This window comes from Mercenaria mercenaria, chromosome 3, assembly GCF_021730395.1.
Source record: "Mercenaria mercenaria strain notata chromosome 3, MADL_Memer_1, whole genome shotgun sequence".
In the NCBI taxonomy this organism is placed as follows: Eukaryota; Metazoa; Mollusca; class Bivalvia; order Venerida; family Veneridae; genus Mercenaria; species Mercenaria mercenaria.
Genome location: NC_069363.1, coordinates 98,797,051 through 98,812,406, shown reverse-complemented (window position 1 = coordinate 98,812,406; position 15,356 = coordinate 98,797,051). Strand labels below are relative to the sequence as shown.

Here is a 15,356-nt window from a genome sequence, read left to right as displayed (position 1 = left end):
AATTTTGGTAAATACAGTATCTATTTATCACATAAAATCATAATGTAATGGTCAGTAATTCCATATCTACTACACTGTAAATTCTCATAAAATACCTTGTAGTTCTAAAGAGTGGATCCAGATGTTATCATCTCTGTTATGCAAACCAGTATAAACAGCAGCACGGGCCACTTATCACTTGACCACTATCTTTTGACACTTGATTGATAACACCGCAGAATTCTGAGGAGTAAATTTTCGCTTTATACCAGTCCTTACATTCGGCAGCAAGAAAAGGTAACCATGTTATAACTATGAAGGGAAGTAATTTAACATAAAATATGAGAAGAGACTATGACTGGCAAATGTAAGGACTGAGACCAGTCTAGGTAATGTAGATTTACCGATTATTTGCCTTAGTATAACAACCCACTGATTCATATATCCTGCCCAAAAATATCCGTTTAATGTTTCGTTGGAATGTTACAAAAATATAAGTTACATATTTAATGGAAGTTGCGGGAAAATTGAGGAATCCTAGACTATTCACTGTCTACATATAATTCCTTTTAAGTCGCGTGAATCTCGATTGAAGACATTTCACCATCTTTTCGAAATGCTACAAAAGTACACCGAACATTTTTTCTGTATGAAAACGTAATTTCATACAAAAGCCGGTTGTAGTTATTCGAACTGTACGTATATTATATAAATGCAAGTAGCAAGCTATAAGTAGACCGAAAATAAATGATTTTTATACAAATATTTAAATGAGCAAATTTCGTTCGAATATTCGTCAGAAATGCGTATATTCGAATATCCAATCCTTAAATGTTCGATATTTACACGATCTTTTCATATATTTACAATATTACAGTACTATGGACAGTCCAGTCTGTTAAAAAGAAGAAAAAAAAGAAAGAAAGAAAAACAACACGAATTATTTTGAGATACGGTCAGATCTGAAGGCGTCTACATTCATAAAGTAAAAACGGAACGAGATAAAATACGTTATTTTATTTACATGAACATTGTACACATTATACAAAATAAAAATGTTTATACACAATATATAAGACATGTATTTAATATTCATATAGAAGTGCAAATAACACAATATATATCTTACGTAGACAACAAGCACCGTGATCAAAGCTTGACAAAATCTATTACAGTCTATTAAGTCGTGACAAAGTTCGTGACAATCAACTGACACAGGGGTACTTCATATCAGCTTGTTATTCCAGAGGAAAATCCTATCATTTGAAAGATTACACTAATATATAACATATAAAAATTCATGGCGTTCCAATTCCAAGCTTCAGAATGTATTTTTATAGAGAATATAGAAAATTTCATTAAAGATTGCCAGGCTTTTGAATACGTCTTTTGGAAAAATGCATTTTCTTCAGCGGCGACCGCTTCTACCAGGGGATTTTTAATCCTTTTTTTGATTTTTAGCTCGTATATCCATATACTGGATACTCAGCTTTGCTTTTCCATCAAGTTCTCCACGTCATAAAGATCATTCCTGCGGATATTGTCTAACGGCATCTTTCGGCGAATCTCTTTGATCAGGTCCAGATCTGAAATTGTACAGAATATACTGTGTTTACTAAACTGCAATTAAATGACAACAGTCCATTTTCCCACAAAATGACAAAATGTCTGCAAAGTGTTTGTTTTTTTATATTTAATGAAAAAGAGTGAGGAAATAGTAACCGATATTTAATATGATTAAAACGATTGATAGAAAAAGCTGAAATAAATTAATCGGTTTGTAAAAAACTTACCGATATCGGCGTAGACTATGTCCTCATCAGCTCCAGTTTTGGCAATTATGTTACCCCTGTAATTAACAACAGACCAAGTACACATATATAGAACATTGATGTCATATACAATCCGGATGTAGCAAACTATTATAAAACATTAAATCTGAGATGAATAACGAAAAATTCGTATATAAATCCGGCTGGCGTATACAAACAGACTTCACTTTACTCGACTGTCATCATTTTTCGATAATTTCAAGCCAGTAGAGAGGCAGCAAGTTGGTGGAACTTTGCAATGCTGGTTACAGTATATATTTGTGTAGTCATATCATTCCGGCATAATATTATCATAGTCAACGTTTTCTTTTCTTTTTATGAATGCACGTTTAGTGTAATAATTTCACATGCTAAAACACACATAACCGCAGCCAGTAATGTTATTACCAAGGGTCTGCGACTGCACTGTGTCCATACGTAACGTAAGGTGATTCAGTGTTAGTTGCCGGTCCTACGCTAGCCACAAACATTTGGTTATCCACTGCTCGGACCCTCTGTAAGATCTCCCAGTGGTCAGGGCCAGTCTTCATGCTAAACCCGCCCATATACGTGAGTAAATGACAGCCTATTGATATCAAAACAACAAAGCTTAATTCCACGAGAAAACCGTGCATCCTACTGGGAAACTAAAATGTGTTTGCTGTACAGAGAGTTTTGATAAATGAATGTTCACTTACAAAGTTACAAAGGCTCTTAATCTCTGTTTTCAGTGTAGAGAATTTACAGGCTTAAGCTAGAATCACACTGCCGCGGATGGACTTGCGGCCATGATGAGTTCCGGATTCCCATTCCCGGGCTGCTCCGGGTGTGTAAGAAAATAAAAGGGTTTTGCGAATTTGTTACGATATAAATCTCTAATGCAATCGTAACAGAACCTTAATAAACCTTATAAGAACCGGAATAAAGCCGTAATAGCTTGTATTTTTCGACAACAGTGATTTTCTTCCGGACTGTTACGATCTTTTAAGATCTGTAACGATCTTTTCAGAACTGTTACGGATTTATCACGGATTCCTTACGGATATATTATCCGTGGCAAAATTGTGAGCATGTTCAAAACTTCGAACCCATGTCTCCGGATGCCCTCGATTTCAGAACGGATACACCGGATGACTTACGAATTTCTACGGATGCGTTACGGATGCTATCAAGCCCATCCGGGCCAGTGTGATCCTATCTATAAGAAGAAAGTTTTTCCCCGCTCTTTGAGGATATATAGAGCATGCAAATAAAAAAAATATCAAACGTACTAAAGACTCACAATTTGCAAATCAAAAGTGAATGCTAGAAATCTGAATGATTTGTTTTGCAATTATCTGTGGATTTCTCATTCTTCTTTCATATTAACTGTTTTTTTCTGTATGTACATGAAAACTTGCAAGCGTATCATTGTCCTTTTAATTCCATATGTCACAAGCAAACCTAAGAAGTTCCATTGCTATATTCACAGAAAAAACCAGACCTAAAAGATACATGTAAATGCACTACTAAATGGATCTATTGGCATATGAATAAAGTCGAAAGATCGCATGAAATATGGTGAAGTGTAGCATAGTTTGTGACATTTTTAAACGAGCGGAGATATGACATTGTGCTGAATAGAGAAGAGATATAAAAAATTGGTTACCCTTTTTGCCGTACAAGCGTGCTATTTCAGGATATCTCAAGTCTATACAGACTCCAAAACCAGTTTTACAAAATTCTGAAAGAAAAACATAATCTTATTTTAAGTAAGTACTTAATGTTAAAGGGATATCAAATGGATCTCTTAGACTGTAATGAAATAGTGAATGAATAAACAATTTATATCTCCAGAATAGCGCAATGCTCGGTTTGATTACTTTACTTTCCTTCAGGGCCAACTAAAATGGAGGGAAATTTGAAAGTTTCAAACTATTCAGTTACAATAAAATTAATGAATCCCTACGTTTATAAAGGGACTTCAGCTTGTAACCTAGTAATGGCGCACCCACTTCCAACGCGGGAGGTTATGGGTTCATGCCATATCAAAGACTTGAAATATGGTATACTAGTAGCTTCATCGCTTAGCATTAAGAAGATAGTACTAGGACTGGTATACCCGTCTTAGAAGTCCCAATGTGGTTTCAACTCGTCGAAAAAGAGTCCCAATGAGGTTTATACGTGTCTAAGCGAAAAGAAAAAAAAATAATATCGAAGTGAATGCTCGTTTGTGTACAACCTACACATGTACATTTACGTACCAGTATCTACCGTTGTAAGCGAATCTCCCCCTTCGTTTAATTCCGATTCGGTTATCTTCATTCTGGGACCCAGGTCCACATCAAACAGGTGTAACTGTAACAGGTTACCATATGTCCTTTTTGTATATATAAATTGTGTCTTTTAACGGGAAGTTAGTATTATTGTTATATGAGCCGTGCCATGGGAAAACCAACATAGTGGGTGTGCGACCAGCATGGATCCAGACCAGCCTGCGCATCCGCGCAGTCTGGTCAGGCTCCATGCTGTTCGCTTTTAAAGCCTATTGGAATTGGAGAAACTGTTAGCGAACAGCATGGATCCTGACCAGACTGCGCGGATGCTGGTCGCAAAGCCACTATGTTGGTTTTCCCATGGCACGGCTCATATATGAAATAAGTGTACTACTTTATCTACTGATAATTACTTATGAACTTATGAGTAATCAGAATTTGAAATGTCTCAATTACTACTCATCACAGCTGTTATTTGTTACAACTTTAGTTGGAACCAGGCTTTACCTTTCTAAACCGTGCCATGAGGTCACCACGAGGGTTGTATATCTGGCATGTGTTGTACAGTTTATTTGAGCCAGGAATAACTTCGGGAAAAGTTCCTGAAAAATGAAACTATAGTACTTGTTATACGTTTTAGTTCCGTTTTATGATAATTTAAGTCGATAAAAATACAAAGGAATAAATGCATTTTGTATGTCACAATCATTTTCCCTCATATTGTAAGTACAAGCATTATAAAGCGCATGGAAAATATGTATTTTACCATTATGTGAATATATATGCTCATTAACTTATCCACACATACCTTTTTCTGATTATACTACTATATATTATCATGTTAATAATGAATGCAGTTTATAACAACATGTATAATTACACGAAAATTAATTACATTAAGATGTAGACTTATCTAAATGTTATAATTGTAATTTATTACATTCTAAAAAATGCGGTTATAACAAATTTACGCATTACAAATTTTCGTTGTTGGAATCTAGCAAGGTGTCAGTCAGACCTGGGTCTCGTATCAGCTCTAGAATGATAAGAATCTTGTTCTATGTTGGTTATGTGTGGACTCACTCGGCAGATTTCGTGTAATATATTCTGTGTATGAGTGGACTCAGGTCAAACTTACCACCGAACAGATACACATTATTTTCCTTAGCTGCTTGTGATAACATCTGAGCCGACGGTCCATTCGGAGGCTCCCTGTACTCCCAAAAATAGTCGGGATCCATCCAGCAAGTGAAATACTCCTGTAAACATTAGTCATAACAGATGAATAGTAATTTATCTACACATGCGTTCTCGCATTTTCTTTTCTATTAAAAAAAAACAAAAACAACAACTTCAAACGTTATGTCTAACACATTATTTTTAACTTAGATTCATAGCAATAAGTGGTGTATACCCAGATACAAGATTCAAGTTCGCGCATAACAAACAGTAAGGTATAGGTTTATTGTAACTTACAGGAAGTGCGATAACTCGGGCCCCATTTTTCGCAGCCTCTCTGACGAGTTTGGCCGCTTGGGCAAGATTTCTCTCTCTGTATCTTTCTACAAATAGCTGCACAAGGGCCAGTTTGAATCCTGGATAATAATGCAAAGAAACAGCCATTGTAAGTTGCACACTGATAAAAACGTATGAAAAACAAACAACCATTTCATTGTCAAATCGGTAAACTACATTTTTGAGAAGTAAGCGACAAGCCTAAAAGTTATCAGTACACAGAACAATGAATTTCCAAGAAAAGCATCATATTTTATACAAAAAAACACCAATTAACCGAAGAAGCAATAACATACATACTTAAGAGTTTCGCCTTCACCCCATTAACATAATGGTCACACTTAAATCAATACATTTTGTTACTTGTTAATAATTATTTTTGCAAACTTTTACAAAGTAGGCCATCGGACATTTCCAAGATAAAAGTATAAACGAGAGATCAGTCCTACATATACTTGGAAACAAATGGCTGCCTTGCAACTTTTGCAAATAAAAGTAGGTCTATATCATCATACATGAGCACAAGCAAAAATAATCAAGAAGTGTAAACACCACTATTATAGCACCATAACATAAATACTACAATTCATACGATTTCCAAATGCACAGAGTCAATGTTACAACATAATAGTATTAGAAGTTGTCAAATGGTCCTGCTATTTTGTTAGATAGTCAAATGCCGAGGCATGAGAAGAGATGTACGTGTGTTTTATGCGGTAGGTGGTAGTGGTGACATTTTTATGTAATAGAACTTTGTCAGGTGCATTTAATGCTTATAAGCAATGCTCTCTATAAACTAAAACACGATGGGCATTATGTTTCGTTCTGGGGATAACAGCTGACTGACTGGTCCATCTGAACCCAAAGTGTCAGTGAGTTTTGCTGGAAATTCTTCGAATTTAACTAAAGCTAACTTGAGCGATCCCCGTTGATGATGTAAAGAGTCGACTGTGCGATACTGGAAGTTGTTTTGAGGTTTCGAGTTGTAAGCCATTATAATGATTATCGTGTTTTTATATATTGTTTTTTTTTTTTCGAGCTTTTTGTGCTGACTACAACTGGGGACTCGTGCTCATTGCCATCTCTTATATACTTACCCTCTCCGCCCCCCACCCACCCCCTCCAAGTTTAATCATATACACTAGTCTGAAAACTAATTTCAGAATCGCTAAAATTTTGCGCCCTGTGTGGATAAAGAATCAAAGATTCACATGAGCTTGTAATTTCTGGTCTAATTTGTGCAAGCATATAATTGTATTTCCATAATACGTCAAGTTAATGTCCCAAACAAATGCATGATTAAGAAATTGGATTAAACATCGTGTTGCCATGGTAACGGGATAGGACTTTATCTGCAATACAAAAGGAATGAAGAGGAATAAAAAGTCCAAGAAAATTATTGAACGACATTATTTCATAGACATATGAAAGAAAAAAAATCAGTAAACAGTTCAACATACTAGAAAAAAAAATGTACTTCATTGCAACATGTACAATTAAAGACAAAATGACATGTGGTTTGTTGGTGAAAACCTCGGCGAGAACTCTCTTTATCATATGAAACATAACAAGTTGCATGGATCCTAAGTATGGCATGAATTGTAAATTTAATGAAAAGCGGTTCTTGTTTCAAGAAAATTATACCATCTTGCAGTTTAGAAGGGAAACAAAACTGTTCGGACCTTTGGCCTCTAAAAGTTATCGTCGATTTATGATGGCATGAGAGAGAATATTTAGGACTTTGAGATGTATTAAAAAGACAACTTACGTCAATAAGTCCTTATAGCTCTTCCTTTTATTTTTACTATGACGTTGTATGTGTGCCCGAGTACAACAGAATGATATTTTCGTGGGCGAAAGAATGTTAAATTAGAAAAAAAGTCGTTTCAGTGGGGCGTCAGGGCGATATTTTCGTGTTTATTTTTTTTCCTTGTGTCATTCTTTTATCTCAGCCTATATCATACAGTCTGAACACTTAGTTTATTTGTATCCCTGCGATTGCAGTATCTATTTCGATGTAAATGAGATGGAAAACCAATTGGCGCCGTGGTGCGCCGAAAAACCCAATTAATAAAATATAACGTCACAGCGAAACGACGACAGTATCGCATGTACTCAAGTGTCGCCGTTTCTTTGTGTTGGGCTGCATTTTTCGTTCGGTCGTTTTAATTTGAGCGATAGAACTACAACGTAAACGCTGTAAACTCATACTGAAATGTTCTGTCGTTATAGCGGGGGCGAAACAATTACGAGACACTAAACGAACGAAGAGAGAGAGAGAGAGAGAGAGAGAGAGAGAGAGAGAGGAGGGGGGGGGGGGGGGGAGAGAGCAGCAGAACATTGTTCTTTAATTCATTATTTGGCTGGGCGACAGAATGCTATGACGAAATTGGCAGAAATCAGTCCCAATGTAATTCGAAAATCCCTGATATGTTTCCTGGCAGTGGTCACGGACGGACCAATTGACGACTTCAATATACTACCATACCTCGCATCAGTGTGCAGTGGCGGAACAGGGAATCTTAAATGCAAGATATTCGGTAACACAGAAAATAAATCTCGTGAAATTGATTGAAAATGATGTATAACACTTACTTGATGTCATTTTAGACAACTGAAGTACGTTACACTCGATTCAATGTCCCACATGTAACGTTTCTTCTGAAATAGAAAACCACTTTGTTAATCCTAATTCCAATAAGTCTAGAATGAAAGACAATTTAAACCCATTTATCTGTATACGGAAACTTAAAGTTTGTCTCTTCTCAAAAATTTAAATTGTCAGCTATGTTGAATAATTATGTCCCTATACACGGCTGCAAACACCGTCAGCATGACATATACTAGCTATATAATTATGCATAGCAAAGCCTGTGAAAATATAATAATGTATAACTGTAAATGTGTTAAATGTCACAACAGGGTCATCATCGGAGTAATAAGGAAGATATACAAACAATAAGTAAATCGGACTTTCAGTTCTACGTACATAATGATAATTGTTAACATATAGTGTCTACACATATAATTATATACATTTGTTTGCGTGACTAATGTACGAAAATGTACGGATAGCGTACGTATACATGCATACGTATATTTTTAGCGGTATCATTCATATCAAATTTAAATGGAAACAATGACTGTAATTAATACTTTTTTTCAGTTCTCGTGAATGTTACTTGGATTTAATTAATTAAATACTGTAATATAGCATCACATGGTCAAAAGCAACTCTGCTGCGCGATTCTAGGGTAATTGGGGACATTTTTACGGATTTTATAAAGCACATAAATCTGTGAAAATATTAACTTCCATTTCAGCAACTCTAAAAGTTGACCAATTTCATGTAAAACAACTTTTTACCAATCCGTCATCAGAAAAGCAAATATCTCTTCGTATTATTATGCTTTTTTAAACTTTTCAAAAGTTCTATATTGTAGAAAAGATAAAACATATTTTTATATGATATACAAAAATATCCTTGAATGAGTTTTCTTCCCCTCCTTTACAGCTGCAAACTAATAGAATGATGTATTATTGATACAAGAAAGGTACCTGATGAATTCCTAACTTGATAATGTATATAGGTGTGAAAGATTGTTCTTGGTAATATTGAAAATTAAGTCCAGAGACAAGAGCCTGAAACATCTGCTACCAAACCCCGAATTCCTCTTGAGCTTGTAAGAAATTTGACCGTCTCTAAATCATGAGGGATTCTCAAGGGTGCTTATCATCTTTTGTATGCCATTGTTGTGTCCATAACTAATCATGCAGTCAGTTAGAGTTACACATTCACACATATCCATAAATATCAGCATCAAAACCCTATTTTTGCATGCTAATTCCTAGGAAATATATTTCTGTCACTCCGACCCCCTTCTACGAATCCAGCTCTTTCAAACTTTCACGTGCATCAATGTCAAACTGTGAAATTACAGATAAAAGCACTTACCTAAATATTTGCTGAGCGAATTTCCCAGGAAAAAAATTGTCCAACCTCTGACATTTTCAGTGAACACGTCTGTACTATCTTTCAGTTCCACCTGTAGCCTAAGAAACTATCATTTGTGAGAGATGCTGAAGCTAAACTCAATATCGATATTCTCCGAGCTTTCTCCGAGCGGAGGAGATATGAGATGTATATCGGCTTGAAGTACTTGACGTTAAAGACAGTTTTCCCAGAATTGATAGAATTAAAAATCTACTTCACTGAGTACAATAATTAAATAAAAAAGAGCCTGGTTCCTGCGTCAACTTGAAACTTTTATCTAAATCTGTTATAGAAAATCAAATTTATTTATCAAGAAACATTTTCGAAATGTTTTTGTTTTCATGTAAATGATTATGTTAAATTCGTGATAATACTCTCTCTCTCTCTCGCACTGCCAGAATTATGAAGCTGCTGAGTACATCTTCAAATCTAAGGGTTTTACTTATTTTTTTTCACATTCAAAGCGAGGTCCTATCTTGCTTCATTTTCAACGTATACAGTACATTACTTATCTACATATCAAACATAAACGCCCTTTATTCATTATGTGGTTCAAGTGGTATCCAAAAGCTATTGTCCAGTCATGATTTTTCACGACACAGTTTTGTATAGAAAAAGTAGATTTCCATTTACTAAATCATCACATTATATGCCAGAAGTGTTGGGAATAGCAAAAAAGCAACAACAAAAAAAAAAAACAAAAAAAAAAAAAAAACACACACACACACACACAGACACACACACACACAAACAAAACAACAACAACAATGAGTAAGAATATATGATAAATACACAGGAAACAATTTAACTTCCACATCGCTTTCAAAACATTTATAATTATGTTAAACCAAACAAAGGATAAACTGAAGTTATGAAAGATGTCTAGGTAACAATAACCAACTTGGAAACAATTGTACCAAACAAGCGCGTTCTTCACATCCAGAATAATTTACAATTTACTCTGGAAAGCCCGAAGATAAAGTTGTAGTTAAAATGAAACCAGAAAGGAAAGTTTCAGTTTTCCTTTTAATGATAGGATTAAGTATTATAAACACAGGAGTTGTACCCCTATCAGCCGTTTTATATATAGTTCGTTAGTCGATCGTATAGTGGATTTTATTTAGTACATAAAAAACATGAGGTACAAAGTTCTTTAAATATGATTTATTCATTCCAAATCCCACATCATCCTGAATTAATTAATACATAAAATCTCTCTCTCTAGATGCACATTTAAAATAAATAATTCTATCTTTCTTAAATTAATTTATCCATAGTTCCAAAATAGTCCTTTGAAATTAAATAAGTTTGATAAAAATAATTATAATTTAGAATCTTAAATGCCAAAACTGAGAGACACCCATCATCTTACAGCTCTGTTCGAAAGCTGAGGCGCTCTGCAGCTTAAGCGCTGCCTAGCTAAGGTGCTCTTCACCTCCTAACCTACTAAGCATTCTAAACCCACATTTTTTCCAGTCTGTCAATGAGACAAGAGTTATATAGCAAAACCGTAAAGGATGATGTGTCAACTGCTGACCATTTCTCATGCCACCTTAGTGGAATCAGTATATAATATATTCTAACAAGGTATATTTAAGGAAACCTATCCAGTAACATCTTATAATAGTGATAAATGTCCGCACGCCGAATAGATACCACTGTGGCACTTGTAATGCTTTATCTAAACTCGCTGACCCTTAAATTAGTCTCGCCTTTACTATAGTCTAGCTACTTTAAAGAAAATGAATATGATTTCAAGTTTAGAAAATAGTTAAAATCAAAATCTTATTAATTACAATAACGATACAGTCATAGTATTATAGAGTGCAGGCAACTCCGGTGGGAGACAGTCTTGTTAACACAGACTTAAATGGGAAAGAATTGATCAAAATGGGAAATGTGCTGAATAAAACGTTACTGACTCTCATTGGTGAAACATTTGTTAAAATGGAACAAAATATTGACAAACGACTTTCGGACGAACGGCAAATATTAGGGACGGAACTTTGTAAATTGAAAACATGTACTGAATGGACGGAATGGTCACAATGTTAGGCTCGCGTGATCAGGACATTTGGAGCAAGTACACGCACGAGAACTTGCGAGAGAAGCTCGAGCATTTGTCCCTCTAAGACTGCAGAAACAGTTCAAACTGACAGTAAAGTATGCCAGGGAACGTGTAAATACACTTTAACAAAGAACAGATTCTGTATCAAACTGAATAATACTGTAAAAACGTCATGGAAGTCTGCACAGGAAGACTGTCACCAAGATGGTGGACATTTGATCAATATTGATAGTGAGTTGAAAGCTGCAGATGTTGCTGAAACATTGCTTGATCAATATTGATAGTGAGTTGAAAGCTGCAGATGTTGCTGAAACATTGCAGAAATTATCCTTTATAAGTGACCTATGGATAGACGGAACAAGAACGTTACCGAATGGTGAATGGAAGCACGAGTATGGTTCAGAAGATACCACGTTTTCCACGTGACATAGTGGTGAACCAGGATCATCGGATAACTGCAAAGTATACGATAAAGACGGTGGACGGTGGGAGTGGTGGGGAAGATCTTGTACTAACAGCAACTATTTCCTTTGTGAAATGTTGTGAATTGAAATAAGTGACTGAAATATGTTTCTACTGCAAATAGATGCGAATGATAGGAACCACGCCTACACAGACGTAATACAGATATTGCAGTGTGGCTAAGTGTTGTATTCTTTTCAGTAACCGAAAAAAAAAAATGCTCGGGATTTTTGAAATGGGTTTTCCTACTTTTAAGATAACTTTGAATATGTTTAGATGAATGCATAAATGCGCTTTCTTGATGGGACGCCATCTTTCTTACCAACCATTTTGGAAACAATATAAGCATGTTTTGTCCAAAGTAGTCTATTGAATTGAGAGTTAATCAAGTAGCTTTGGTTTTGATACCTGCCTCTAAACGAGACTACGAGAAAAACCAAGATCCTGTCACAGTAATTGTCGTATCAAACGTGCCATCACGCAAATACGTCAGAACGACAAATAAACGTATCGATACGACAAAAACGTAGTTTCGACTTTTCAACATCATAGTGTCGTTCTTGCGTTGTTTCGAGCTCAAAATTTGCGGCGATGACCCTAACGAGACACCATACATACATAAATGTAGTTTTGCAGATAATGGAGTAATAGATATTTGCATTACTTCCCAAGAACGAAGCAGTGTTGACGTTACTATTTCATCACAGAGAGTTTGTTCAACATCTATTTCAATCTTATCTTCCAATGGTCATCTGATATTTAAATCTGCACATTTCACAGTGGAAGTTAAAGTTTTACTTCATTTATTTCAAAATTATACATGACATTTCTATGCATATTCTTGTTGATGTTTTGTTGTCTTAAAACTGTATATATTGTTAATATAGTCCTGCAGGTTCGAATCCATTTCTTTCTTCAATGTAGAATTTGATTAAACTTCGAAAATTCGGCAAATAAAAATGATAGGGTCATGTGCACGACTTTTTATAAGACTGAGTTGAAAAATTTTGACCGCACAAGATTCCATAATGGGAGTCTATGGGAAAAATACAATTTTAACAACAATTTCGAGAATAGATTTTTTCTACAATGTAGATTTTAATGAAACTTCTCACTGCCGTAAATAAACATATAGCCTATAATATGGCTAAATAAAACCAAAATGAGTTTTAAATAAAATGTGAACTGAGATGAATGATTTTTCTATGACAATAGGTTGTTGAAAAGATATTTTTGTGCGGGAAAAGATGAGAAATGGACTGGAAAAAGACCCCCCCCCGCCCTATAAAATGGGGGTGTACTATTATGAGTGTCCGTTCATTTTGCAAACAAAGACAGCTGCAACACAGACAAAAAATAACTTTTGAGTAAATTGAATTGTCACAGGTATAAAAGATGCGTGTTGCCTTCATTGATAACAAACATGGACTATGGAACGCAACGTCCGATCATGTTCAATCGAGATTATTCATGCACTGAATAAGGTCGAACGTTCGTTGAAATCAAGTCTAGTGTCTCTAATACTTGAGAAACGACAAGTCAAGCAGGTCACCCTTGAGATGCCACAGCTTCATGGGGTGACCCTGATTCTCTAATGTAGACAAAACCTAACGTCGTATCAAAAGTCACAAGCATATAACATTGACCAAGGTCGAACGTTCGTACAAGTCTCAAAATCAAGTCTAGAGTCTCTACTTACTTGAAAAAGCAGGTCATCCTTGACTTGCCACAGCTTCATAGGATGACCCTGATTCTCTTATGTATGAAAAACTTAACGTCGTATCAAATGTCTCAAGCATATAGCATTGACCAAGGTCGAACGTTCGTACAAGTCACATCAAGTGTATCTAATACTTGAAAAACGACAAGTCAAGCAGGTCACCCTTGAGATGCCACAGCTTCATGGGGTGACTTCTTCTCTAATGTAGAAAAAACGAACACGTATCAATTGTCTCAATGATAGCTTTGACCAAGGTCGAACGTTGGTACAAGTCACATCAAGTGTCTCAAATAGTTGAAAACGACAAGTCAAGCAACGACACAGATGTTGTTGAGTAGTTAAGAATAGGAATTTTGATGAAGTTAAAAAGAACGGACAGGCATCAAATGTCTCAATGATAGCATTGACTAAGTCCGAACGTTCGTACAAATCACACCAAGTGTCACTAATACTTGAAAAGAACAAGTCAAGCAGGTCGCTCTTCTTACAGCGCGAAATGAAAAAGGGCGTACATGTTCTCTAATGTGAAAAAGACCGAACAGGCATCAAGTGTCTCAATGATAGCATAGCAATGAACAAGGTTGGACGTTCGTTCAAATCAAGTCATGCCTGTTCGTTCTTTTTACAATTAGAGACTCGTAATGTAGTAATCAAACTGTTCTGTCCAGATTTATAAACATGCAATATCAACTTCATCAAAATGCTTACTACTACTACTGAGATATATGAGACAGTACATGTGTTTTGATCTTGTTCAATGGAGACACTTCATGCCTGTTCGTTCTTTTTACACATTAGAGAAGATGAACGCCCTTTTTCATTTCGCGCTGTAAGAAGGGCGACTTGTATTTTCATCTATACGAGACACTACATGTGCTTTGAACGAATGTCCGATCTTGTGCAATGGTATCATTGATTACTGTTCGTTCTTCTTACAATTAGGGACTCGTTATATAGTAATCAAACTGTTCTGTCCAGATTTATAAACATGCAATATCAACTTCATCAAAATTCCTATTCATAACTACTCTACAAGGATTATATAGTCTGTGAGGGGAATCCCCTATTAGTAATACGGTTGTCTTTGACCAACATGCTTGCTTGACTGAGATATATGAGACAGTACATGTGTTTTGATCTTGTTCAATGGAGACACTTCATGCCTGTTCGTTCTTTTTACACATTAGAGAAGATTACTGAGATATATATGAGACACTACATGTGATTTGAACGAATGTCCAATCTTGTGCAGTTGAGACAGTTCATGCCTGTTCGCTCTTTTTACAATTAGAGACTCGTAATGTAGTAATCAAACTGTTCTGTCCGGATTTATAAACTTGCTATATCAACTTCATCAAAATTCTATTCTAACTACTCAATAGCGACTGTTGAGACAATGGGGCTATAACTGTTGGTTAGAAAGATAGTAGAACAGTGTGTTTGACCTACGTTTGAGATGTGGACATGACATGTAGCAGGCCATTGGTCAGTTTATCAGTTAAGACGATATCGTTTGTAGACTGCATGAGAGAGATATGCTTGACTGAGATAA

General features: G+C 35.6%; 1 protein-coding gene across 3 annotated transcripts; it reads right to left on the bottom strand.

Moving 5' to 3' along the window:
• Positions 1 to 977: 977 nt before the first annotated feature.
• LOC123523896 (omega-amidase NIT2-like) lies at positions 978 to 9,911 on the bottom strand. 3 transcript variants are annotated; one of them, XM_045301642.2, is made up of 10 exons: positions 9,516 to 9,911; positions 8,156 to 8,221; positions 5,522 to 5,640; positions 5,184 to 5,304; positions 4,553 to 4,647; positions 4,034 to 4,127; positions 3,439 to 3,513; positions 2,199 to 2,376; positions 1,773 to 1,828; positions 978 to 1,565 (listed from the first exon to the last, which is right to left on the bottom strand). In XM_045301642.2, exons 2-10 carry the CDS (start codon positions 8,163 to 8,165, stop codon positions 1,465 to 1,467), a joined length of 849 nt encoding a protein of 282 aa, XP_045157577.1. In that variant the 5' UTR covers positions 8,166 to 8,221; positions 9,516 to 9,911; the 3' UTR covers positions 978 to 1,464. The 3 variants fall into 3 exon arrangements, with proteins under 3 accessions (XP_045157577.1, XP_045157578.1, XP_053395416.1); XM_045301643.2 differs by lacking the exon at positions 9,516 to 9,911 and adding an exon at positions 9,119 to 9,431; XM_053539441.1 differs by lacking the exon at positions 9,516 to 9,911 and having other exon boundaries at positions 8,156 to 8,512.
• Positions 9,912 to 15,356: the final 5,445 nt, after the last annotated feature.

Bases quoted from the DNA above. Each gene is read 5' to 3' on its own strand.
- LOC123523896 (XM_045301642.2), bottom strand. The intron at 5,305-5,521 runs GTAAGTTACAAT...TAATGTTTACAG, and splicing joins CCCGAGTTATCGCACTTCCT to GAGTATTTCACTTGCTGGAT. The intron at 1,829-2,198 runs GTAATAACATTA...TGTTAATTACAG, and splicing joins AGTGCAGTCGCAGACCCTTG to GGGTAACATAATTGCCAAAA.